The sequence below is a fragment of the Pseudophryne corroboree genome, chromosome 4, assembly GCF_028390025.1.
Source record: "Pseudophryne corroboree isolate aPseCor3 chromosome 4, aPseCor3.hap2, whole genome shotgun sequence".
In the NCBI taxonomy this organism is placed as follows: Eukaryota; Metazoa; Chordata; class Amphibia; order Anura; family Myobatrachidae; genus Pseudophryne; species Pseudophryne corroboree.
Window position 1 is genome coordinate 645,735,237 of NC_086447.1, and position 27,261 is coordinate 645,762,497.

The 27,261-nt window shown below is 46.9% G+C and overlaps 1 protein-coding gene across 6 annotated transcripts in view; it reads left to right on the forward strand.

Annotated features, from left to right (window-relative positions):
- Positions 1–27,261, forward strand: part of CEP170 (centrosomal protein 170) — a 619,381-nt gene that overhangs the window by 260,018 nt on the left and 332,102 nt on the right. For all 6 annotated transcript variants that reach the window (XM_063917739.1, XM_063917738.1, XM_063917740.1 and 3 more), the window contains exon 7: positions 8,830–8,961. In XM_063917739.1, the coding sequence (XP_063773809.1) occupies positions 8,830–8,961 (132 nt within the window). The remainder of the gene's footprint in view (positions 1–8,829; positions 8,962–27,261) is intronic.

The window sequence follows — 27,261 nt, forward strand, 5'->3', positions numbered from 1 at the left end:
TGCCTTACCAACCGTCTCTTCCGAAAGGGAGAGGGTGTTGGAAGCCATTCACAAGCTGTACGCTCAGCAGGTGATAGTCAAAGTACCCCTATTACAACAAGGAAAGGGGTATTATTCCACTCTATTTGTGGTACCGAAGCCGGATGGCTCGGTAAGGCCTATTCTAAATCTGAAGTCCTTGAACCTCTACATAAAAAAGTTCAAGTTCAAGATGGAGTCACTCAGAGCAGTGATAGCGAACCTGGAAGAAGGGGACTTTATGGTATCCTTGGACATCAAGGATGCGTATCTACACGTTCCGATTTACCCCGCACACCAGGGGTACCTCAGGTTCATTGTTCAAAACTGTCACTATCAGTTTCAGACGCTGCCGTTCGGATTGTCCACGGCGCCTCGGGTCTTTACCAAGGTAATGGCCGAGATGATGATTCTTCTTCGAAGAAAAGGCGTATTAGTTATCCCATACTTGGACGATCTCCTAATAAGGGCAAGGTCCAGAGAACAGCTGGAGACAGCTTTAGCACTATCTCAAGAGGTGCTAAGACAACACGGGTGGATTCTGAATATTCCAAAATCCCATTTAATCCCGACAACTCGTCTGCTGTTCCTAGGAATGATTCTGGACACGGTTCAGAAAAAGGTTTTCCTTCCAGAGGAAAAAGCCAAGGAGTTATCCGATCTGGTCAGGAACCTCCTAAAACCAGGAAAAGTGTCAGTACATCAATGCACAAGAGTCCTGGGAAAAATGGTGGCTTCTTACGAAGCAATTCCATTCGGCAGATTCCATGCAAGAATATTCCAAAGGGATCTGTTGGACAAATGGTCAGGGTCGCATCTGCAGATGCACCTGCGAATAACCCTGTCACCAAAGACAAGGGTGTCACTTCTGTGGTGGTTGCAGAAGGCTCACCTATTAGAAGGCCGCAGATTCGGCATTCAGGATTGGATCCTGGTGACCACGGACGCCAGCCTGAGAGGCTGGGGAGCAGTCACACAAGGAAGAAACTTCCAGGGAGTATGGACGAGTCTGGAAAAGTCTCTTCACATAAACATTCTGGAACTAAGAGCAATCTACAATGCTCTAAGCCAGGCGGAACTTCTCCTGCAAGGAAAGCCGGTGTTGATTCAGTCGGACAACATCACGGCGGTCGCCCATGTAAACAGGCAGGGCGGCACAAGAAGCAGGAGTGCAATGGCAGAAGCTGCCAAGATTCTTCGCTGGGCGGAGAATCACGTGATAGCACTGTCAGCAGTGTTCATCCCGGGCGTGGACAACTGGGAAGCAGACTTCCTCAGCAGACACGATCTTCATCCGGGAGAGTGGGGTCTACATCCAGAAGTCTTCAACATGTTAATAGACCGTTGGGAAAGACCAATTGTAGACATGATGGCGTCTCGCCTCAACAAGAAACTGGACAAATATTGCGCCAGGTCAAGAGATCCACAGGCAATAGCTGTGGACGCACTGGTAACTCCTTGGGTGTACCAGTCAGTGTATGTGTTTCCTCCTCTGCCGCTCATACCAAAGGTATTGAAGATCATACGGCAAAGAAGAGTAAGAACAATACTAGTGGTTCCGGATTGGCCGAGAAGGACTTGGTATCCGGAACTTCAAGAGATGCTCACGGACGAACCGTGGCCTCTACCTCTGAGAAGGGACCTGCTACAGCAGGGTCGCTGTCTTTTTCAAGACTTACCGCGGCTGCGTTTGACGGCATGGCGGTTGAACGCCAGATCCTAAAAGGGAAAGGCATTCCAGAAGAAGTCATTCCTACCTTGATTAAGGCACGGAAGGAAGTCACCGTGAAACATTATCACCGCATTTGGCGAAAATATGTAGCGTGGTGCGAGGATCGGAGGGTTCCGACGGAGGAATTCCAACTGGGTCGTTTCCTACATTTCCTGCAATCAGGATTATCTATGGGTCTCAAATTGGGATCCATTAAGGTTCAAATTTCGGCCCTGTCAATATTCTTCCAAAAAGAATTGGCCTCTGTCCCTGAGGTCCAGACTTTTGTCAAGGGAGTACTGCATATACAGCCTCCTGTGGTGCCTCCGGTGGCACCGTGGGATCTAAATGTAGTTTTAGATTTCCTCAAATCCCATTGGTTTGAACCATTGAAAAAGGTGGATTTGAAATATCTCACATTGAAAGTGACTATGTTACTAGCCCTGGCCTCTGCCAGGAGAGTATCTGAATTGGCGGCTTTATCTTATAAAAGTCCTTATCTAATCTTCCATTCGGATAGGGCAGAACTGCGGACTCGTCCGCATTTTCTCCCTAAAGTGGTATCAGCATTTCATCTGAACCAACCTATTGTGGTGCCTGCGGCCACTAGCGACTTGGAGGACTCCAAGTTGTTGGACGTTGTCAGAGCCTTAAAAATATACATTGCAAGGACGGCTGGAGTCAGAAAATCTGACTCGCTGTTTATATTGTATGCACCCAACAAGTTGGGCGCACCTGCTTCTAAGCAGTCGATTGCTCGTTGGATTTGTAACACAATTCAACTTGCACATTCTGTGGCAGGCCTGCCACAGCCTAAAACTGTAAAAGCCCACTCCACAAGGAAGGTGGGCTCATCTTGGGCGGCTGCCCGAGGGGTCTCGGCATTACAACTCTGCCGAGCAGCTACGTGGTCGGGGGAGAACACGTTTGTAAAATTTTACAAATTTGATACCCTGGCAAAGGAGGACCTGGAGTTCTCTCATTCGGTGCTGCAGAGTCATCCGCACTCTCCCGCCCGTTTGGGAGCTTTGGTATAATCCCCATGGTCCTTTCAGGAACCCCAGCATCCACTTAGGACGATAGAGAAAATAAGAATTTACTTACCGATAATTCTATTTCTCGGAGTCCGTAGTGGATGCTGGGCGCCCATCCCAAGTGCGGATTATCTGCAATACTTGTACATAGTTATTGTTAACTAATTCGGGTTATTGTTAAGGAGCCATCTTTAAGAGGCCCTTTCTGTTGTCATACTGTTAACTGGGTTTAGATCACAAGTTGTACGGTGTGATTGGTGTGGCTGGTATGAGTCTTACCCGGGATTCAAAATGCCTCCCTTATTGTGTATGCTCGTCCGGGCACAGTACCTAACTGGAGTCTGGAGGAGGGTCATAGGGGGAGGAGCCAGTGCACACCACCTGACCTAGTAAAGCTTTACTTTTTTGTGCCCTGTCTCCTGCGGAGCCGCTATTCCCCATGGTCCTTTCAGGAACCCCAGCATCCACTACGGACTCCGAGAAATAGAATTATCGGTAAGTAAATTCTTATTTTCAATACCTGTATGCTTGCTAAGGTCTGTATAGCTCACTCATGACTGGCTGCCTCAGTCCCGGAGTTTAATGAATGAGTACAACTGGTCAATACTACTGTTGTTCATGTGAAATGTATGCATTAATTACATTTTGATTGAATCTGACACAAATGGCAACAGTCTAGATATATTACTATGATTGAACATGACGATGTGCCTTCCCCACCTGCCTCCACTGATATGTACTGTGTCCCCTGCTCTGAGTTCTTATGCCCCGTATCCCTATCTGCGTACTCCTAGCTGGGCTGAGATGCCCACGCTTAGCTATTCTATTGTAGGCGAGTGTATATAGTTTGTGTTGTGGCTTTCCTCCACAATCCTCCATAAAGGTACTACTGACATTTAGATAACTGGGTGTCAAATGATGGTCATGTTCGTATTACCAGTAGCCAGGGAGATGCTTCAGTGTGGACCATGGCCTCTATCTTTTCTTCATCTAGATTTCTTGCTCCAGGGTTCCAATTCTTCACCCTAGGCCAGCTACATTTCTTTGTTTGGAAACTGCTCTGTCTGTAATTAATATTCTTTGCAAGCATGGATGAAATATAAAACAAATGGTGTGTAGTCAGAATGTTCATATGGTAGTTGAAATAATATAACCAGGAATAGACCATTTTAGGGTTAGGATGTGGTTAGGGTTGGGGCTGAAATGCATTGAATACGTTGTATAGACGTGCCAACTGTCGACATTTTAGCAATTTTAACATTTCAGATGTTGTCATAGGGGTATATGCAATTGCGGTCGAATTGCCGCAAATGTCGAAAAACGGGGCATATTCGACACAAAAAGAAAATTCGACAATGCAATACAGTACTTTTCGACAAAAAAAACGGACGTTTCAGATTCGACTTTTTGAAATTCGACAGTTGTCAAATTCGACATGTCTGCAATGGTAAAAATGCGGCTTTTCGACAAAAGTATATTCAATTGAAGAATGTCGATTCGACAACAGTGCTTTTCGACAGTAATTTTGTCAATTTCATTCCGCCTCACTTTGCTGGCGGAATCTAATAAAAAAAATTTAAAACATGTTTTTTTTGTGTGTTTTTTCTATTGCTAATAGCATATCTATTTATATTAGAAGGGATTATGTACTTGGTTTGTCTATTAGGAGACACAAGTATTATTTATATATTATTTAAAAGAATATATTTTTTTTTAAACTGACTAAAATAATATGGAGAGATCAGAGCATGGTTTTCAGTGGGAAGGGGTGGGAATGGGTTAAAATCAAGAAAAATAAATGCGTGAGGTCCCCCCTCCTAAGCTTAACCAGCCTCGGGCTCTTTGAGCCGGTCCTGGTTGTAAGAATACGGGGGGAAAATTGACAGGGGATCCCCCGTATTTTCACAACCAGCACCGGGCTCTGTGTCCGGTCCTGGTGCAAAAAATACGGGGGACAAGAAGCATAGGGGTCCCCCGTATTTTTAACGCCAGCATCGGGCTCCACTAGTCAGAGAGATAATGCCACAGCCGAGGGACACTTTTATATCGGTCCCTGCGGCCATGGCATTAAATCACTAACTAGTCACCCCTGGCCGGGGTACCCTGGAGGAGTGGGGACCCCTTAAATCAAGGGGTCCCCCCCTCCAGCCACCCAAGGGCCACGGGTGAAGCCCGAGGCTGTCGTCCCCCCCCCATCCATGGGCTGCGGATGGGAGGCTGATAGCCAAGTGACACAAAGAAAGAATATTGTTTTTTTGTAGCAGAACTACAAGTCCCAGCAAGCCTCCCCCGCAAGCTGGTACTTGGAGAACCACAAGCACCAGCATGCGGGGAGAAACGGGCCCGCTGGTACCTGTAGTTCTACTACAAAAAAAATACCCAAATAAAAACAGTACACGCACACCGTGAAAGTAAAACTGTATTACATACATGCCGACACACACATACTTACCTATGTTGACACGAGGTTCGGTCCACTTCTTGAAGTAGAATCCACGGTGTACCTGAAAATAAAATTATACTCCCCAAAATCCAGTGTAGATCGGTCCTCTTCTGAGCTTGTAATCCACGTACTTGGCAAAAAAACAAACCGCATTTACCCGGACCACGCACTGAAAGGGGTCCCATGTTTACACATGGGACCCCTTTCCCCGACTGCTGGGACCCCCCGTGACTCCTGTCACAGAGGGTCCCTTCAGCCAATCAGGGAGCGCCATGTCGTGGCACTCTTCTGATTGGCTGTGCGCGTCTGAGCTGTCAGACGGCACATCGCACAGCCGCTCCATTATCTTCAATGGTGGGAACTTTGCGGTCAGCTTCACCCCTAGCCCTTGGGGGGCTGGAGGGGGGGACCCCTTGATTTAAGGGGTCCCCACTCCTCCAGGGTACCCCGGCCAGGGGTTACTAGTTAGTGATTTAATGCCACGGCCGCAGGGACCGGTATAAAAGTGTCCCCCGGCTGTGGCATTATCTCTCTGACTAGTGGAGCCCGGTGCTGGTGTTAAAAATACGGGGGACCCCTACGCTTTTTATCCCCCGTATTTTTTGCACCAGGACTGGACGCAGAGCCCGGTGCTGGTTGTGAAAATACGGGGGATCCCCTGTAAATTTCCCCCCCGTATTTTTACAACCTGGACCGGCTCAAAGAGCCCGAGGCTGGTTATGCTTTTTTTCTGGGTTTTTTAATCATTTTTGTGCCGTCCAAAAAGTCGAATCCAGGACGCACATATCCGTCAATTGGTCCGTTTTTCGACAGCGGGACTGCCGAATCCGTTTTTTATTGAATATGTCGAATTCGGGTCCCGGCGGGAGGGTATGTGACTGTCGAATTGTGTCGAATTTAAAAACGGTCGAATTCCAGCCGGAATTCGACCGCAATTGCATATACCCCATAGTGTCCATGCCAACTTTCCGAATGGTGCCATTTTGTACCACACCCAAATAAATCCATCTGGAGGTACTACTGTATATATCACAGCCTTGATTTTCCACAGGATGGATTCAGTGTGAGTCTTGTTTAAACTGCATGCAAGATATAGCTGTCAGCATTGAGTGTCTTCAACATGTACAAAATTGACATCATAAGAATTGATTATTTAGGTTTATCCAATCCGCAATCCGGTCATTTGTGGTTCAGTGGAACCTCAGTTGAGTTACCACATTTATCCAATTCAATATTTTTACACTAACCCAGTCAAATCCCTTATTGTACTATGAAGGGCAGGGCGTAGATGGGCATAGGCATGTAACAGAGTTGCCCTTTTATCAGTGCTTTTGTTCAGTCTCTTACTAGATCCACTGATGATGTCTGTATATCGCTAAATTAATGCAGGCACTCTGAAAAAATATGAATATGGGAAAGTGTAAAGTTTTTCCGTTAATAAGGAAAAGTCTGGTTGTGTATTTTAACACAAAACACGCAGGCAATTTAGAGTAATATTCATTTATTTGCTTATTTTAATATTCTTATACTGTGAAGATTTTAGCATGTGTTATTTTGATTTTCAGATACTGATTATTTGTACTATTGACATGAGTCCATTATAGGAACACTTTACTCCATTACCCACCAGCGTGTATATAATTAAGATTTGTTCATTTTAAACATAGCAGTTGTTGCAGACACTGCCTGTAAACTGTATTGGAGCATTAACACTCCAGAACAAAGATAATAAAATATGAACTATTCAAAAAAAGTGCATTTCGACCTATACTTGCAACAGGGAACGTCTTTTTATTTATACTATAGCCACCAAACTGATCAAAGGGTTAGAGGCACTGGACTATGAGGAAAGGCTTACTAGGTTAGATATGTGTACACTCGAAAAGAGACATCTAAGAGGAGACATTATTAATATTTACAAATATATAAAAGGACAATACAAGCATCTATCAATACAAGCAATCTATCAGGCGATTTGTTTATCGAAAAGGCTCCACACAGGGTATGTGTGCACACTCTGAGGTTGGAGGAGAGAAATTTTCATACCGAACGAAGAAGAGGGTTCTTCACAGTAAGGGCAGTAACAATTGGAATTATCTGCCAGAGAAGAGGTAGTAATGGCTGACTCGGTCAATAATATGTTTAAAAATGGATTAGATAAATTCTTAGCTGAACGAAATATCCAAGGATATAGCATTTAAAGGAAGAGAATGTTAGAAAAAGCATGAATTATAGCTGTTATTTAGACTTATAAACATAACTTAATCTGGGTCATTATAGTTAACTAGTTATATACAGAGTAGTGTAAGAATTATAATCCAGGTATAACTCGATGGACATTTTATCTTTTTTCAACCTCATCTACTATGTTACTGTACCTAAGCTTATGATATTGGGGGTCATTCCAAGTTGATCGCTAGCTGCTGTTGTTCGCTGCATAGCGATCAGGGAAAAAAAGTCTAATCTGCGCATGCGTATGCACCGCAATGCGCATGCGCGTCGTACTTTGTGGTTTTGCACTGGTTCTAGCGACGATTCCAATCGCACAGCCGAACGCAAGAAGATTGACAGGAAGTGGGAGTTGCTGGGTGTCAACTGACTGTTTTCTGGGAGTGTTTGGAAAAACGCAGGCGTGGCCGGGCGGGTATCTGACGTCATTACCCTGTCACTCGTTGCAGCAATCATCGCACAGGATAAGTAACTACAGGGCTGGTCTTGTTTTGCACAAAATGTGTTTGCAGGCGCTCTGCTGCACAGGCGTTCGCACTCCTACAAAGTGAAAATACACTCCCCCGTGGGCGGCGACTATGCGTTTGCACGGCTGCTAAAAACTGCTAGCGAGTGATCAACTCAGAATGACCCCCATTATGTGAGTAAAAAGGATGTTCCAGAGTTGGTTTGAGATTTGCCATTTATTAGGGGTTCAGATCAGGCCTGGGATAATTTGTTGTTCACTAAATAATGTGCTATGTAACAGTGTTTATAGACGCATAACACTGCAGATCTTTGTCTCCTTAATTTATGTTATTAATAAAAAATGGTTGAGGGAATAATGGTGTCCTTCTCCTGGCCAATTGGTTACATAGATACGTACATTTCTTCCAGACACCTCTCCCCTTTAACCAAATTACATTTACTGCCCACAATACTGTTAAAATAAATTTTGGAAAAAAAATACTTATCTGTTCTTGCTTCAGCAATTGTTTTGAGAAATAAAAAAAAGTATAGCTGCAGGCTTTACCGTGCAGCTTCAGTTCCTGGATAAAGTGCTCAGAGCTATTCAATTAGAGGCTTGCTACTAGCCCCAAGGCAGCACCTAATGTGGATTACTTCTTACACCCACTGGCCAATTGAATTCTGAAATGGAAGATACATACATGTTTGGTTTTGTTCTGCATTACCTGTGACTGTCCTTGCTTCTGCCTTGAAGGAGCAGTAAGATCACTACCATTTAAAAAATATACATGAATACCAGCAAGCACGGTGGCTCCATGTGGGTAAACTGTATTAAATGGAATTGCATTTCCCATGTGGTAAGGATACAGTTGAATAGATGCTATTATATCTGGTGAAATCTCCCTATATATGTAATAATTTTTTATCTTATTTATTTTTGTTAATAGTTGATCTTTCTGCGATGCCACGTGGTACACCTTTGTATGGGCAACCATCTTGGTGGGGCGATGAAGATGCTGCAGGAAAAATTAACAACCAAGATAGCAAGGAAAGCAGACTTCATGATGCCAGTGCTGCAGGTACATATCCTCCATTTTGTAGAAAATAGAATACTTATATAAGACACCGCAAACATTTTGTATGTGTGGCTCCTATCATACCTGGTGGATGGTTGGTATGAGCAGAGAGCTAACTGAAGGTGAAATCAGGTTGTATGCAGAGGAGATGGATTGCCAAGAGAAGTCTGTTCTCTCAGGTCAGGACAGGCAGCTTAATAAAGGGTTAAAAAGACCGGAAAGCAGAGCAGAGGACAGGCAGAGTAGGCACACAGGTGAAAAAGACCAGCCCTGAGGATTAGCTTACTCTTCAGTGAGGTATGTGATAGATTCATGTCTTGTTTTATTTAGTCAGACGTTGCAGCCTAAGGTGGGTATACATTGTGACGATATGTATAGGCCAACGGATCGGATCCTGGGTGCACATTGGGCAATGTAATGAGGGTCGGAACGACATATCGCACCTTCGTTCAGTACACATGCCACTGTCGCTAGTGTTATCGCCCGGTTGGCAGTTCAGCAGGGCTGACCGGGTGACGTCACTAAACACTAAGCAATATGCCCGATTTGTTCTGATTCGGCCAGAAATTATAAATTGGGCCGATACAGTGTGTACACAGTTTAAGATAAGAGGCAGATATCTATACATTTTAAATCTTGTCTTTCTGCAGCGGGGTACACTGGGATTCCACAGGGAATACATCGGGGTGTAGAGTTGGATCTTAATCTTGATCCGAGGCACCAACAGGCTAAAGCTTTGACTGTTCCCAGGATGCATTGCACCGCCTCCTCTATAACCCCGCCTCCAGGCACTGGAGCTCAGTTTGTAAGTTGGTGCCTGCAGTGCAGGTCATTAACAGGTGTGGCTGCGCTAGGCAGCCCTGAAAAGAGCTTTTTAAGAAGACTTCAAGGGCCGCAGCACTATTTATGTCAGTCTGACATTCTGTGCTACGGCTCCATCACCTCCCCAGCAGCGCTGCATACTCCTGCGGCCTGGGTTCCCTGGTACTTGCAGTGGAGGCGCACCAGTCATCAGGCACACCACCGCTGACGCTCTCCAGGATCACGTGGCTGCACATCAGGAAAGAGGTTAGAGGGTCTCCCAGGTGGGACTCGCCGGTTAATCGCGGTCCGGTCGCGGACCCAGGAGACAGACCGCGCCAATGGCATGGACACTGTACTGCACAGGGACCCCACTATATCCCCCAGGGCAAGGGAGCACAGGTTGGATTTACTAAAATCCATTTGATATAGGCTCCACAGTTGTGTGGGATTCCATTCTCCCGTATCACATATTGCTATCACTATATTCTGTACCCTGAGGGGCTAGGTGCGTCAGGGTCCCATATATATATAAGTGTGTGTGTGTGTATATGTATGTATATATATATATATATATATATACACACACATATATATATATATATATATATATATATATATATAGTGTTACACAGAATATACAATTTGGTATTTTTACTGTGTGTTTGTCACCTCTTACTGCTTAAATCCTCTGTTTTGTGTCCTGTGTTTACTGCCACATAACATACTGTAGGTTTTTTTGCAGGTATTGTGTTTGTCTGTCTATATTGTACTGTTACACCCTAAGGCTACATTCCATATAATGTCTGCCACACAGGGCGGGAAATCCGCGGACGCTTCTGCATCCATAGATTTACCTGAGTTTTAGCTGCTGGTTCAGGCGCAGCACTTGTGGCCAATCAGGACCCACCTTGGGCAGCTTTCACTTGTGACATGTCTTACGCCCCCTGTGGGATCTCCAGTGCCATTGCAGCCACATATTGTCCATGTAGTTAATCCGCCCTGGGTGGATACTCTGTCTACCCAATTACAGCAATTAAATCAGTCCTTGGTTAGACAAAAGTCTACCCCACGCCCCTCTGGGGCCAAAGGGTCATATAAAATTGCCATTTCTTCCTCACAATCCACTAATAATTCTCTTACGTCCTAGAGGATGCTGGGGTCCATATTAGTACCATGGGGGTATAGACAGGTCCCTCTATGCCCCTCCTACCAGACTCAGTTTAGAAAATGTGCCCGGAGGAGTCTGTCACAGCTAGGGTAGCTCTACAGAGTTCTCTTAGAAAAAGTTTTTTACTTTCTTTGAGAGTTTATTTTACAGGGAGGCTGCTGGTGACAGCTTCCCTGCAGCGAGGGACTGAGGGGGGGAGCAGTGTCCGCCCTGTGGGGTCTGCGGAGCCACTGCCCCCGCTGACTGCACATTGAGCACCAGAGGGGTCCGATCGTGCCCCGCTGCAGGGGAACGCTCGCCCCGGTAGCCAGCCGCTACCCCTCAGGGAGCTGAAGTGTGGCGAGTGAGTCACTGTCCTCCCTTGCAAGCGGGGTGACAGTGTGAAGAGGGCGGCTAGGAAGGCTCAGCGGTACTGCGGTGCTGGGAGGGGCGCCCTGGGCCAGCTCCGGACCTTACACTGACCACTACAAGCCTATCTGGGTCTGTGGAACCAGGCCAGCACAAATCCTCTGGCCAGTATAATCTTTCAAAGGGCGGGAAGCAGTGCCATTGAGGGGACGGAGCTTCTCAGAGCGGACCCAGCAGCGTACAGCGCCATTTCTCATACGTCCTAGAGGATGCTTTGGTCCACTTCAGTACCATGGGGTATAGACGGTTCCGCAGGAGCCATGGCCACTTTAAGACTTTTTCAGAGTGTGAACTGGCTCCTCCCTCTATGCCCCTCCTCCAGACCTCAGTTTAGAAAATGTGCCCAGGCAGACTGGATGCACTCCAGGGGAGCTCTACTGCGTTTCTCTGGAAGACTTTATGTTAGGTTTTTTATTTTCAGGGAGGACTGCTGGCAAGAGTCTCCCTGCTTCGTGAGACTTAGGATCAGGAGAAAAATTCAATATAAAAAGTTTTCTGAACTGTAGATCTACATACGTTATCTATGTTTTGCAGTGTGGATGTGGAGCACAGTACGTGGGGCGTACCACTCGGACGCTCCACGTTAGGTTTATGGAGCATAAGCGACAGATAGATAAAAGAGCAGGAAATACTCACCTATATCGCCATTTTCTGGAATGTGGGGAGGGGAAAAGTGAAAATATACTTATTATGGCCATTGAACAGGTGGCGGTAACAAATAGGGGGGGGATAGGTTTAGAAGGTTGTGTAAGAAAGAGGCCTTCTGGATATTCAATCTTAAAACTCTGATCCCTCAGGGACTTAACGACTCAGTCGAGTTAAATAAAATTTAATATTTAAAAGAAGGAAAACTACTTTGAAGTATATATATATATATATATATATATATATATAAAAAATGTGGGATAATGTACAGTTCCTTGTGATACCTGGAGATGGAGACTGTGTATTTTGTATATGGTGACATGATGGGATTGTAGTTATGGAGATGAGCTACAATATGGGGCTATGTGATATTATATCCACCCCTTTCCCTTCAATGTCCGGGTATATATGTGCATATATGAAAATATCTTTAAATTATTGATTTTGGTTTTATTAGGATGTGGGGATATAGTTTCCGGGATTTAAAACGAGGCTTGGATCTCTTGGTATTAATAACCAGTCTTATATGAAAGTAAGGCTTGATATGATGTGACGAAATGACCACCGGAGTCTAATACAAGTAACTATGGAAACTAGAGATAACCATTGGGACTTGAAACAAGGCTTGGATATGTTATTATCAATACTTTATCAGGCACAAGAAAGAGAGGCTTGATATAGCTTCCGAGATTCAAAACGAGGCTTGGATTTCTTGGTATTAATAACCAGTCTTATATGAAAGTGAGGCTTGATATGATGTGACAAAATGGCCACCGGAGTCTATTTAAGGTGCGGAGTGAAAACGAGGCTTGGAACGCACGTTTGAGTGCGCATGCGCGAACGGCCGCTGGAATTACAAATTATGGTGGCTATATAAACTGAATCTATGGAGTATGGTCATTCGAACTGAGGAAGCCGCTGAGTGTGTTTGGAAGGCAGAGAAACGCGTTTTTCGAAGTGACCATTACCAGTGACTATCATCTCCTGCTCATTGACGTGAATACCGGCTTGTGGTTATGAGTAGTTATCAGTGCACCTGCAATTACGGCTAGCCACCAGCAGAGGGAGCCTGAGCACTGTGGACAAGTCCCCGTGGACATCTTCTCCAGATATTCTGCAATAAACGGATGAGCACCAGCAGAGGGAGCCTAAAAACCGGGATTGTCTCAATAAAATTAATTTTGGAGGTGACGCAAAGGCTAATAATGTATGGTAATTACCCATTTTAAATCAATATATATGTGCACACATGTTCATTTGGAACATTAATGAATTAAGGACATATGAACACATTGAGTGTTTGAAAAGCTATTTTTAGCCAGTTCATAATTAAATCAGTGGACATTGCGAAATTTAGTAATATCAAAGTCCAAGCCTCTGAACTATAGTGAGTTATAGATAATTTTATCAGTTATATGTGGATTGTTTGTATTATGGCTTATAAATATACACACCATGTATTGATTAAGTGTCATTCATGCTGCAGCATTGCATGTTAATAAATTATATTATTATTTTATATATTTTTTATTGTGAACATTTTTAATTGTCTCCTTTAATTAGTGCAGACAGCGCTCCTGATTTTCTACAGGGGGTTATATCCCTGCACTTAGTGTGTTTTTATGCACTCCAGGGGAGCTCTACTGCGTTTCTCTGAAAGACTTTGTTAGGTTTTTTATTTTCAGGGAGGACTGCTGGCAACAGTCTCCCTGCTTCGTGGGACTTAGGGGGCAGAAGTAGGAAACAATTTCCTGAATAGTTTCATGGCTCTGCTTCTGGCTAACAGGACACCATTAGCTCCTGAAGGGTACTGAACACTAGCTGCGGCTATGCGCTCACTCCCACAGCCCGCCGTCACCCCCCTTACAGAGCTAGAAGTCAGAAGACAGGTGAGTGTACAGAAGAGGATCTTCAGTCATCGTGACGCTTAAAAGGTACCGCGCAGCGGGTGGGAACGCTGCGCGCCACGCTACCCATCAACACAGGCACAGCAGGGGGGGGGGGGGGGGGTGCGCCGCGCCCTGGGCTGCATGAACCTACTCAAAACTGACTAACAAGGGCACATAAGATGCTGAGGCACAGTCCTACCCCCGCCAGTGTAAAAAATAGTATTGAAAAGTCTGAGGGGAAATGCGCCATTACAGGGGCGGGGCTTCCCCCTCAGTCAGCCAGCACACTGCTCAGCGCCATTTTTTCTCCTAGCAAGGTGCAGAGAAGAACGCTGGTCCTCCTCCACTTCTGAACCAAGTATCAGGGTGCAAAACAAGGGGGGCACAGTATAATTTGGTGCTGTATGGTGAATTTGTCATTATAAAAGCGCTACAGGTCTGTGGGCATTTTGTGTTACACAGGGATTATATTACATAGCTAAGTTGTGATCTGGCAAATCCTTTCTGTGTCCTTCTGACAGATTTTACTGTGGGTCTGTCCCCTATAAGTCCCGGAGTGTCTGTGGTGTGGTTGTGCACGTGTGTGACATGTCTGAGGCGGGGAGCTCTTTCCCTGAGGGGAGCCATTTTAGGGACACAGAGTTGTAATGTGGTGGCGCTGCCGGCACACCACGAGCCTGAATGGGTGAAAGAATTACGTGATCGTGTGAATCATATCAGTAAGTGATTGGATAAGTCTGAGTCTCATGCAGAAAACTGGAGAAAATCAGTGGAAGATGTGATTTTTCATAGTTCTGCCTTTTCATCCACAGGGGATCCCTCTGGGTCACATAAGAGGCCATTTGCACAAATAGTACAAACTGATACCGACACGGACTCTGATTCCTGTGTCGACACTAGTGATTCCAGGGGAATAGATACTAAATAGGCAAAAAGCATTCAATATATGATTGTTGCTATAAAGGAGGTCTTAGAAGTTACGGAAGCTCCTCCTTTACCTCAGGAGAAGGCTTATTTTTATAAGGAAAAGAAAATTAATGTAACTTTCCCTCTTTCTCACGAGCTAAATACTCTCTTTGAAGGTGTTTGGGCAAAGCCTGAAAAGAAATTTCAGATTCCCAAAAGAATTCAGGTTGCTTATCCTTTCCCGGCAGAGGACAGGAAAAGGTGGGAGTCACCCCCCATTTTAGACAGTGCCCTGTCACGATTAACTAAAAAGGTGATACTCCCTGCACCTGGGACGGCTTCACTAAAGGAGCCGTCAGACCGCAAGTTGGAGACTACATTAAAATCTATTTATGTGGCCAATGGTACGCTACTCAGACCCACCATTGCCAGTGCGTGGGTGAGTAATGCTATTGAAAAATGGTCAGATAACTTGTCATCTGAAATTGACGCGATAGATAGAGACGAGATACTCCTAACGTTAGGTCATATAAAAGACGCTGCTGCATACATGCTAGAAGCCATGAAAGATATTGGGCTCTTATGTTCAAAAACCGCTACCATGACAGTCTCAGCTCGTAGGGCGTTGTGGATTCGCCAATGGAATGCTGACGCAGATTCCAAAAGAAATATGGAGGCTCTCTGGTATAAAGGTGAGGCCTTGTTTGGAGATGGGCTTGATGTTTTAGTCTCTGCGGCTACCGCTGGTAAGTCAACATTCTTGCCTTATGCTCCTGCGCCGGTGAAAAAGACACATCACTCTCAGATGCAGTCCTTTCGGCCCAACAGATACAAAAAGGGTAAAGGTTCCCCTTTCTTTGCAGGTAGAGGGAGGGGAAGAGGAAAAAAGTCCACAGCGTCCCCAGGATCACAGGAGCAGAAATGAACCCCTGCTTCTGACAAATCTGCAGCATGACGCTGGGGCTCCCTTGCGGGAGTCTGCTCGGGTGGGTGCACGTCTGAAACTTTTCAGTCAGCTCTGGGTTCAATCTAGCCTGGACCCATTGGTCTTGCAAATAATGTCCCATGGATACAAACTGGAGTTTCAAGACGTCCCCACCCATGCCGATTTTTTAAATCGACCTTGCCAGCTTCTCTCCCGGACAGAGAAGTAGTAACAGCTGCAATTCAGAAAATATGTCAGGATCAAATCATTGTCCTGGTGCCCTTGTCACAACAAGGAGAAGGTTTTTATTCAAGCCTCTTCGTAGTTCCGAAGCCGGACGGCTCGGGCAGACCAATTTTAAACCTGAAATCTCTGAATCTGTACCTGAAAGGTTAAAGTTAAGTATGGAATCTCTGAGGACAGTGATTTCCAGTCTGGAGGAAGGGGACTTCATTGTGTCAGTGGACAGAAAAGATGCCTACTTACATGTCCCCATTTATCCTCCTTATAAAGCTTATCTGAGATTCGCAGTACAGGATTGCCATTACCAGTTCCAGACGTTGCCGTTCGGACTCTCCACGGCACCGAGGGTATTCACCAAGGTGATGGCAGAGATGATGGTCCTCCTTCGACAGCAAGGAGTCAATATAATCCCTTACCTGGACAATCTCCTGATAAAAGCGAGATCCAGGGAACGGTTGGTGCAGAACATTGCACTCTCCCTGTCCATACTCCAACAACACGGTTGGATCATGAATTTTCCAAAGTCGCAGTTGGAACAGACGGCAAGATTGTCCTTTCTGGGGATGATACTGGACACAGAAGTACAGAGGGTATTTTTTCCAGTAGAAAAGGCTCTGGAAATCCAGAGAATGGTAAAACAAATTTTGAAACCAACAAGAGTGTCGATCCATCAATGCATTCGGTTGTTGGTAAAGATGGTAGCGACCTACGAGGCCATACAGTTTGGCCGATTCCATGCCAGAGTATTGCAATGGGACCTGTTGGACAAGTGGTCCGGATCCCACCTACACATGCACCAGAAGATAATCCTGTCTTCCAGAGCAAGGATTTCGCTCCTGTGGTGGCTACACAGTTCTCATCTACTAGAGGGATGCAGGTTCGGGATTTAGGACTGGCTCCTAGTAACCACGAATGCAGGTCTCCGAGGTTGGGGAGCAGTCACACAGGGAAAAAGCTTCCAAGGAAAATGGTCAAGTCAGGAAGCCTGTCTTCACATAAACATTCTGGAATTGAGAGCCATTTACAACGGCCTTCTACAAGCGGTACATCTTCTTCAAGATCAACTCGTGCAGATCCAGTTGGACAATGTAACAGCAGTCGCGTACATAAACCGTCAGGGCGGAACGAAAAGCAGAGTGGCAATGGCAGAGGTGACAAAGATCCTCCTCTGGGCAGAAAGACATGCAAAAGCTCTGTCGACAATTTTCATTCCGGGAGTGGACAACTGGGAAGCAGACTTCCTCAGCAGACACAATCTCCATCCAGGAGAGTGGGGCCTCCACCAAGAAGTCTTTGCAGAGGTGACAAGTCTTTGGTGAGTTCCTCAAGTAGATATGATGGCGTCTCGTCTCAACAAGAAGCTTCAGAGATATTGTTCCAGGTCGTGAGACCCTCAAGCAATAGCAGTGGATGCACTGGTGTCACAGTGGGGGTTTCGGTTGGTGTATGTCTTCCCTCCACTTCCACTAATACCAAAGGTTCTCAAGCTCATAAGAAGAACAAGGGTTCGAGTGATACTCATTGTTCCAGACTGGTCAAGGAGGGCTTGGTATCCAGATTTTCAGGAGTTGCTCATAGAAGATCCTTGGCCTCTTCCTCTTCGCGAGGACCTGCTGCAGCAGGGGCGGTGCATGTATCAAGACTTACCGCGGCTACGTTTGACGGCATGGCTGTTGAGCGTAGGATCCTAGCCCGAAAGGGTATTCCCAAAGAAGTCATCCCCACTCTTATTCAGGCCAGGAAAGGAGTAACGTCTAGACATTACCGCCGTATTTGGAGAAAGTATGTGTCTTGGTGTGAATCCAAGAAGGCTCCTACGGAAGAGTTTCAGTTGGGACGTTTTCTCCATTTTCTGCAGGCGGGTATGGATGCGGGCCTAAAATTGGGTTCAATCAAGGTCCAGATTTCGGCCTTATCAGTTTTCTTTCAAAAACAATTGGCCTCCCTTCCAGAAGTTCAGACATTTGTGAAAGGGGTTCTGCACATCCAAGCTCCATTTGTTCCTCCTGTGGCACCATGGGATCTTAACGTGGTGTTGCAACTCCTTCAATCGGATTGGTTTGAACCTCTACAGGAGATAGAGTTGAAGTTTCTCACTTGGAAAGTGGTCATGCTGTTGGCCTTGGCATCCGCAAGGCGGGTGTCCGAGTTGGGGGCCTTGTCTCACAAGAGCCCTTACCTGATCTTCCATGAAGATAGGGCAGAGTTAAGAACTCGTCAGCAATTTCTTCCGAAGGTGGTTTCGTCTTTCCATATAAACCAACCTATTGTGGTGCCAGTGGCTACTGACACCTTCACTGCGTCAGAGTCTCTTGATGTGGTCAGAGCTTTGAAAATTTATGTAGCTAGATAAAATGTAGCTAGAACAGTTCGGATACAGAAAACAGAGGCTCTGTTTGTCCTGTATGCTCCCAACAAGATTGGGTGTCCTGCTTCTAAGCAGACCATTGCGCGCTGGATCAGAGGGACGATTCTGCACGCTCATTCCACGGCAGGATTGCCAATACCGAATTCGGTAAATGCCCATTCTACTAGAAAGGTGGGTTCATTCTGGGCGGCTGCCCAGGGGGTCTCGGCATTACAACTTTGCCGAGCAGCTACTTGGTCAGGGGCAAACACGTTTGCAAAGTTTTACAAGTTTGACACCTTGGCCGATGAGGACCTCAAGTTTGGTCAATCGTTACTGCAGGGTCATCCGCACTCTCCCGCCCGTACCGGAGCTTTGGTATGACCCCATGGTACTGAAGTGGACCCCAGCATCCTCTAGGATGTATGAGAAAACAGGATTTTAATACCTACCGGTAAATCCTTTTCTCCTAGTCACCCGACCCAGTGCGTACTTTACCTGCAGTGGTTAGTTTTGTAGTTACACAAATGTTGTGTTACAATTAATTTCAGCATGTTGCTGCAATTGTTAATGCCCGTTGGCATGGGTTATGTTGAATGCCATGTTGTGCGGCATGGTTTGATGTGTGAGCTGGTTTGAATCTTACCGTTAGATTAAAAGTAAATCCTTTCCTCGAAATGTCCGTCTCCCTGGACACAGTTCCTATACTGAGGTCTGGAGGAGGGGCATAGAGGGAGGAGCCAGTTCACAACCTTGAAAAGTCTTAAAGTGCCCATGGCTCTTGCGGAACCGTCTATACCCCATGGTACTGAAGTGGACCCCAGCATCCTCTACGGACTAGGAGAAAAGGATTTACCGGTAGGTATTAAAATCCTGTTTTTTCCTGCCTGCACTCACTACCAAGTGGATCCAGGTCCCTCCAGAGCAATCTCCAGCTATCTGTATGGTACCAGGGGGTTGTAGAAGGGGGGGAGGCTGTATAAAGGCTGTGTCACCTATTAAGGGACACAGTCAGCGCTGGTTAGGGACTCCCTATACCTCTAATAGCGCTGTGTGTGGGTTGGCTCCAATCTCTGTGTCTCTCTGCCATTCTTGGGGGGGAAACTCTGTCTACATAATACCCTGTGTGTTTGGTGGGTGTGTGACAACATGTCTAGGGACACTGTTTCATATGCTGCAGAGGATTTGTCTTCCCAGGAAGACTCCATTCCATGTAATCAGGATTGCACAGTTTTAGCACAGATCCCAGCTAGAGAGTCAGAATGGTTAGTCTCTCTAAGGGGGACTATTTCTCAGATTTCTGATAGAGTTGCTAGGACTGAGCATGCCACTCGGGTCCTCCAGTCCTCTATGGTTGTATGGTCTGATACTGCCTCCTCGGGGTCCCCTGCGGTACATTCTTACAAACGTGCACTTGAAATTATGCAGCATGACACGGACACCGACTCTGACGCTGCAGACAGTGACGGGGATGTGTCGAGGGGGTCAGCATCACTTGCCAAGGGGGTGCAGTTGATGATTGAGGCTGGTAGGGATGTTTTACACATTTCGGACACAGCTCCGGAACAGGTGGAGGAGGCCTTCTTTACAGATAATAAGAATCCCCCCCTCACCTTCCCGGCATCCAAAGAATTAAATGCTATCTTTGAAAAGGCATGGGAAACTCCGGACAGAAATTCCAGATTCACAAAAGAGTCTTGGTGGCTTTTCCCTTCCCAGAGGAAGCTAGGAAGAGATGGGAGTCCCCACCGATAGTCTACGCCTCTGTCTCCAGGCTGTCCAAACAGGTGGTGTTACCGGTCCCGGGATCTACCGCCTTAAAGGACTCGGCATTTACACGGCTTCAGGGGCTATATTGCGGCCTACTATAGCCTGTGCTTGGATTGCTAAAGCTATTGCCAGGTGGTCAATCACTCTGCAGGAGGAATCGACTACGCTGGAAAAAGGTGACGTTGATTTATTTTTACGTAATATTCAGGATTCTGCAGGGTTCCTGGTGGATTCCATGAAGGACCTGGGTTCCATGGCTGTGGGGATCTCCTCCATGTCCGTCTCTGCTCGCAGGGGTCTCCTGCTGCGCAACTGGTCTGCGGACGTGGAATCCAGGAAGTGTGTGGAGGGCCTACCATGCAAAGGTCAGGCTCTCTTTGGGGAGGCACTGGATGCGTGGATTGCCACGGCTACCGCGGGTAAGTCTCCTTTTCTCCCCTCAGCTGCATCAGCTACAAAGAAGCCTTTTTCATCAACCACGTCACAGTCCTTTCGGCCCACGAGGCCTAGAAAGAATAAGCCTTCGAACACCTTCAGAGGTGGTCGTGCCAAAGGAAAGAAACCTGCTCCCGCAGGTTCCCAGACCCAGAAGCCCGCTTCTGATGCCCCTAAGTCCTCCGCATGATGGTGTACAGCTAGGCCTGGAGGAGGGTCAGGTGGGGGCAAGACTCCGGCAGTTCAGCCAAGTCTGGGTGTCGTCGGGTGTGGACCCCTGGGTCCTGGATATAGTGTCCAGAGGGTACAGACTGGAGTTTCAAGATCCCCCGCCTCACCGTTTCTTCAAGTCCGGCTTGCCAGCCCTGCTGGCAGACAGGACAATTCTTCTGGAGGCCATCAGAAAATTGGTGTCAGAGGTCATTGTCCCGGTCCCACTTCAGCAGTGGAACGAGGGTTATTGTTCGAACCTTTTTGTGGTACCAAAACCGGATGGTTCGGTATGGCCTATTCTAAACTTAAAGTCTTTGAATCCTTATCTCAGGGAGTTCAAATTCAAGATGGAATCTCTGAGAGCTGTCATCTCAGGACTGATGGAGGGGGAGTTCCTGGTGTCTCTGGACATTAAGGATGCTTACCTCCACATGACCATTTGTTCGCCGCATCAGGCATATCTCAGGTTTGCACTGATGGGCGATCACTATCTGTTCCAGGCGCTACTGTTTGGACTCTCCACAGCACCGAGGATCCTTCACCAAGGTGACGGCGGAGATGATGGTTCTCCTCCGCCAACAGGGGGTGAAAATAATTCCATATCTGGACGATCTCCTGATCAAGGCGTCGTCCAGGGAAAGGTGGTTGCGGTCCATCGCGCTCACGACACAGCTGCTCAGGAAACACGGTTGGATCCTGAACCTTCCAAAGTCTCATCTGGAGCCGACAAGGCGACTGTCTTTCCTGGGAATGATCCTCGACATGGAAGTACAGAGGGTTTTTCTCCCGGTGGAGAAAGCGTTGGTGATTCAAACAATGGTCCGGGATGTCCTCAAACCTACCCGAGTATCTGTTCATCAATGCATACGCCTTCTGGGGAAGATGGTTGCCGCCTACGAGGCTCTGCAATATGGCAGGTTTCATGCTCGACCTTTTCAGCTGGACCTCTTGGACCAGTGGTCGGTCTCTCAACTACACATGCACAAGAAGATACGCTTGTCTCCGAAAGCCAGGATTTCACTCCTCTGGTGGCTACAGCTTCCGCACCTTCTGGAAGCACGAAGGTTTGGAATTCAAGACTGTATCCTTCTAACCACAGATGCAAGTCTAAGAGGTTGGGGACCTGTCGCTCTGGGGGAAACCTTTCAGGGACGATGGTCGGATCAAGAGTCACTTCTCCCAATAAACATCCTGGAACTCAGGGCCGTGTACAACACCCTGCTGCAAGCAGCACACCTTCTACAGGATTGGGCTGTTCAGGTGCAGTCGGACAACGTGACCACAGTGGCCTACATAAACCGACAAGGCGGAACGAAGAGCAGGGCTGCCATGTCAGAGGTGTCAAAATTCATCGTCTGGGCAGAAAGGCACGCGGTAGCGATGTCTGCAATCTTCATTCCGGGCGTAGACAACTGGGAAGCGGACTTCCTCAGAAGACACGATCTCCATCCAGGAGAGTGGGGCCTCCATCCGGAGGTATTCGAGGAGCTAACCGGTTGGTGGGGGGTTCCTCACAAAGACATGATGGCCTCCCGCCTCAGCAAGAAGCTTTGGAGGTACTGTTCCAGGTCAAGAGACCTGCAGGCGGTGGCGGTGGACGCACTGGTAACTACGTGGGTGTTCAAATCAGTGTATGTGTTCCCTCCACTTCCTCTGATACCAAAGGTTCTTCAACTCGTGAGAAGAACAAAGGTTCTGGCAATCCTCATTGCTCCGGACTGGCCAAGGAGGGCTTGGTACGCGAATGTTGTGTGAGCTGGTTTGAATCTCGCCACTATCTGTGTAATTCCTTCTCTCGAAGTATGTTGTCTCCTCGGGCACAGTTTCTAGACAGTCTGGTAGGAGGGGCATAGAGGGAGGAGCCAGCCCACACACTCAAACTCTTAAAAGTGCCAATGGCTCCTGGTGGACCCGTCTATACCCCCATGGTACTAATATGGACCCAAGCATCCTCTACTGACTACGAGAAAAGGATTTACCGGTTGATAACCAAAATCCTATTTTCGGATAATTCTTCCGATGAGGATTGGGAATATACTGATCCGTCAGACACTGATAGAGTTGCTTCTGATGAGGAATCTACAACCCTGGTTGATGTTCCTGACCTAGTGTCTGGTATTAAGCTAATTCTTCAAATAGATGATCACATTGAGCCTACTACTGCATCTAAGAAACCTGATAAGTTCTAACGTCAGAAGGTTGCTAAAGTAGTATTACCACATTCTGACAACTTAATTGACATACGTCAGGAATCCTGGTCAACTCCAGGAAAGAAATTTTCCCTGTCTAAAAAGATGTTAGCTCGTTATCCAATCCCTGCTGAGTTGAGTAACAAGTGGGAAACTCCACCGCCGGTGGACTCTCATGTCGCCCGTCTTGTGGTGTCATCTACTCTGCCTGTCACCACTGTCACCTCACTGAAGAAACCGATGGATAAGCGTGTGGATGGATGCCGGAAGTCTATTTACTCCCTTACTGGTGCCGTACATATACCCACTATGGCAGCCTCCTGGGCTGCGAAAGGAATTGAAGCATGGGTTCAGGCAATTGAGGATGAGCTGCCTCAGGATTTTTCTGACACTGCCAGACAATATCTGTCTTATATTACCACAGCCTCCCATTATATTCAGGAGGCGGCCTCTGATGCAGGTGTAATGGCGGCCAAGGCATCTACCACGTCTATCCTGGCTCGTCGAAGTATGTGGTTAAGGTCCTGGAAGGTGGGCCTGGACTCCAAAAAGACCTTGGAGGTGCTCCCTATTAAGGGAGACATCCTATTTGGGGAGGATCAGAACAAGATTGTAACTGACTTGGCTACTACCAAGACTGCGTGTCTCCCAGATACTAATCCTTCTGCACTGAAGGCTAAGAGTACCACCTTTCGTTCCTTTTCGACCTCCAAGGAAAGCAAAGGGTCAGGCATATCCGCAACAGGCTCATGCTTCCAATACCACTAAGCCTAAATCCAAACAATCCTGGGCCGCCGTCAGTCTGCTTCCAAACAAGACAAGCCTGCTGCATGACGTTTCGGGCCTCCCCCTGGGGGACCTCAGGGTGGGAGGCCGACTTCTGCAGTTCGCCCAGGCCTTGTTAAAGACCACTTCGGAAGCCTGGGTCCGGGAAGTTGTCTCTCATGGGTACGCAATCTCTTTCAAGAGACGTCCCCCTCGCTAGTTTTGCACAACGGTTATCCCTGCGGATCCGATAAAAGCGCAAGATCTACACTTGGTTGTACAATCCCTCCTGGATACAGGAGTGGTAGTGCCAGTACCTCTGACTCAGAGAAGCAGGGGATACTATTCGACCCTGTTCCTAGTTCGGAAGCCAAATGGGTCTTTTTGGCCTATACGCAACCTCAAATCATCGAACACGTTTGTGAGAGTATCCCAATTACGTATGGAAACTCTGCGCTCTATAGTGTTGGCCATGGAACCCGAAGACTATATGGTATCCCTGGACATACAGGATGTTTACCTGCACATACCTATTGCCATGTCGCATCAGCAGTATCTGCGGTTTGCTATTGGCAACCTACATTATCAATTCCAGGCACTGCCTTTTGAATTGGCCACGGCCCCTCAGATCTTCACCAAGGTCATGGCCGTGATGACGGCTGTTCTCCGCCATCAGGGAATCGGGATCCTGCCGTCAGGGAATCAGGATCTGGATGACTTCCTGATCCTAGCGAGCTCCCAAGAGGTTCTCCTCAGTCATCTGGAACTGATTGTCCAATTCCTACAAGCACACGGGTGACTCATCAACTGGAAAAAGTCCTCACCGGTCCCTGCTCGGAGCATGGTGCACCTCGGTGCACTACTGGACACACACACAGCCAACGATTGTTTTTGTCTCCAGAGAAAGTCCTGAAACTTCAGGACAGGATCAGATATTTCCTCTGTCGCCCAAGAGTGTCGATACACTCTGCAATGGAAGTACTAGGCCTCATGGTGTCGGCTTTCGACATGGTAGAGTACGCTCAATTTCATTCCTGCCCTCTGCAGAGGTTAATCCTTTCCAGTTGGGATAGCCTGCCTCATCGGATCAGGTCTCAAATGATCACCTTGACTCCGAGGTTCGTCTGTCACTGAGCTGGTTGCTACAGGACCAACAGTTGAGCAGGGACCGTCCTTTCTTGATCTCCAGCTGGGTCCTCCTGACAACGTATGCCAGTCTGCGGGGTTTGGGCGCGTGTTGGAGCAACACTCTCTCCAGGATCGGTGGACCAGGGAGGAATCTCTCCTCCCGATAAACATTCTGGAATTGCGGGCAGTGCTCAATGCGTTGACTCTGGCCCTGCCTCTAGTACAGAACAGGCCTGTTCAAGTACAATCAGACAACGCCACCACGGTGGCGTACATAAATCATCAAGACGGCACTCGAAGCCGCATGGCTATGCTGGAAGTATCAAAAATCCTTCGTTGGGCGGAACGCCATCTGCCAGCAATATCGGCAGTGTTCATCCCCGGAGTCCTCAACTGGGAAGCGGATTTCCTCAGTCGTCAGGACGTTCACGCCGGAGAGTGGAGTCTTCATCCGGAAGTCTTTCAACTCCTAGTGGACAAGTGGGGCCTACCAGACATAGACCTGAGGAAACCGTCTCTGTATTGCACTTGGAACAGGTAGTCATTACCCGGACACTTGCTATGTGAATACCGGAGTACAAGTTCTTTCTCCTGTGTGTGCAACTATTGCTGCTATGAACTGAGTCCAGAGGAGTTTGGATACTATTTATCTTTTATCTAGAGACTGTCTGAGCCCACTAGTGAAAATAAGTACAAGGCTTACTAAGAGGTGGAGCACGGCGCTGTCCTACAAAAATATTGGTGGACTAAGTACAATTTGACAGCCATACAAATAATTCGTTATAAGATATATTGCTATTAATTGATGTAATTTGCCGGCTATACTGGTACAATATTAAGGGTGCTTTTATAAGGAATGTTTTTTGTTTTAATTTTTTAACATTGTGTATATATAATAAACTTTCCATTCGCTAAGCGCTCTCTATCACTATATATTTTATTTTCTCATACGTCCTAGAGGATGCTGGTGACTCCGTAAGGACCATGGGGTTTAGACAGGATCCGCAGGAGACATGGGCACACTACAAGACTTTGAATGGGTGTGAACTGGCTCCTCCCTCTATGCCCCTCCTCCAGACTCCAGTTAGATTCTGTGCCAAGGAGAGACTGGTCACACACTAGGGGAGCTCTACTTAGTTTCTCTGGAAAGACTTTGTTAGGCTTTTTTATTTTCAGAGAGACCTGCTGGCTACAGGCTATCTGCTTCGTGGGACTGAGGGGAGAGAAGTCAGACCTACTTCTGTGAGTTTCAAGGCTCTGCTTCTTAGGGTACTGGACACCATTAGCTCCAGAGGGTTCGATCACTTGGTGCGCCTAGCTGCTTGTTCCCAGAGCCGTGCCGTCAACCCCCTCACAGAAGCCAGAAGAAAGAAGCCGGGTGAGTATTGGAAGAAAAGAAGACTTCAGTGACAACAGAAGACTTCAAGTCTCGGAGGTACCGCGCAGCGGTCGCGCTGCGCGCCATTGCTCCCACACACAAGCGGCACTACAAGGGTGCAGGGGGGGCGCCCTGGGCAGCAATATACCTCTTCACTAACACTGGCAAAAGATGTATACAGTGCATAGGCACTGTATACGGACCCCCGCCAGTGTAAAAATGTAAAATATTAGCTGGGCTGAAGCGCGCTGAGAGGGGGCGTGGCTTAGCCCTCACAACTCGATACAGCGCCATTTTCTCCTCATGTCCCCGCCAAAGCACTATTAGGCAGCTAGCAGTGAAAAACGAGGGGAGAGGGGGGGGGGAGGCACGGTGATTTTAGTGCAAAATAGCAAAATATAGCACTATATACTATAATGTGCGTGTAGTTAATGAGTTGTGAATGTGTTTCTGTGTTTTCCCTGTCAGATATACCCAGCTTTATAGTACACATGTGTCGACATGTGTGAGTGCTCTGCCACAAAATAGCTATGGGAATCCCTCTGTCGGCATTGCTGGTACTTGAGTCAGTAGATCAAGTATCAGCAGGTCGGTAGTTGTATGCTTTTTCAAAACTAAACACTGTATGGGAGACACAGTAGTATGTGGGTGACCCTGTCGGCGCCGACTGTTATTACTGGGTGTAAATTAACATGAAGTAAATAACCTATACCTGTATAGGGTACGGTTTCATGGGCCTGTAGCTCTAGCACAGACGTGGTTGTATTTGTGGGGGAATGATATTAAAAGTATGTGTATATACTTTCCCTCGAACCCCTCGGGGTCGCAAGAATGTTATTTTACCTAGTTACTACTCCCTGTTGTCGACGAATACTATGTTTTATGTTGACCATAAGGTTTCCTGGTTAAATCCACAACTTGGGCATTCAATGGTCGTACACATTCAGCACACATTAATGTTACTAGGGACCCTACGGTTCTGGACAAAATACTTATATGTATGATAGATAGATATATATATATATCTATCTATCTATCTATATAGGATAAGTGTGTTTTATGTGTATTTACATATGTATATTCATTTTAC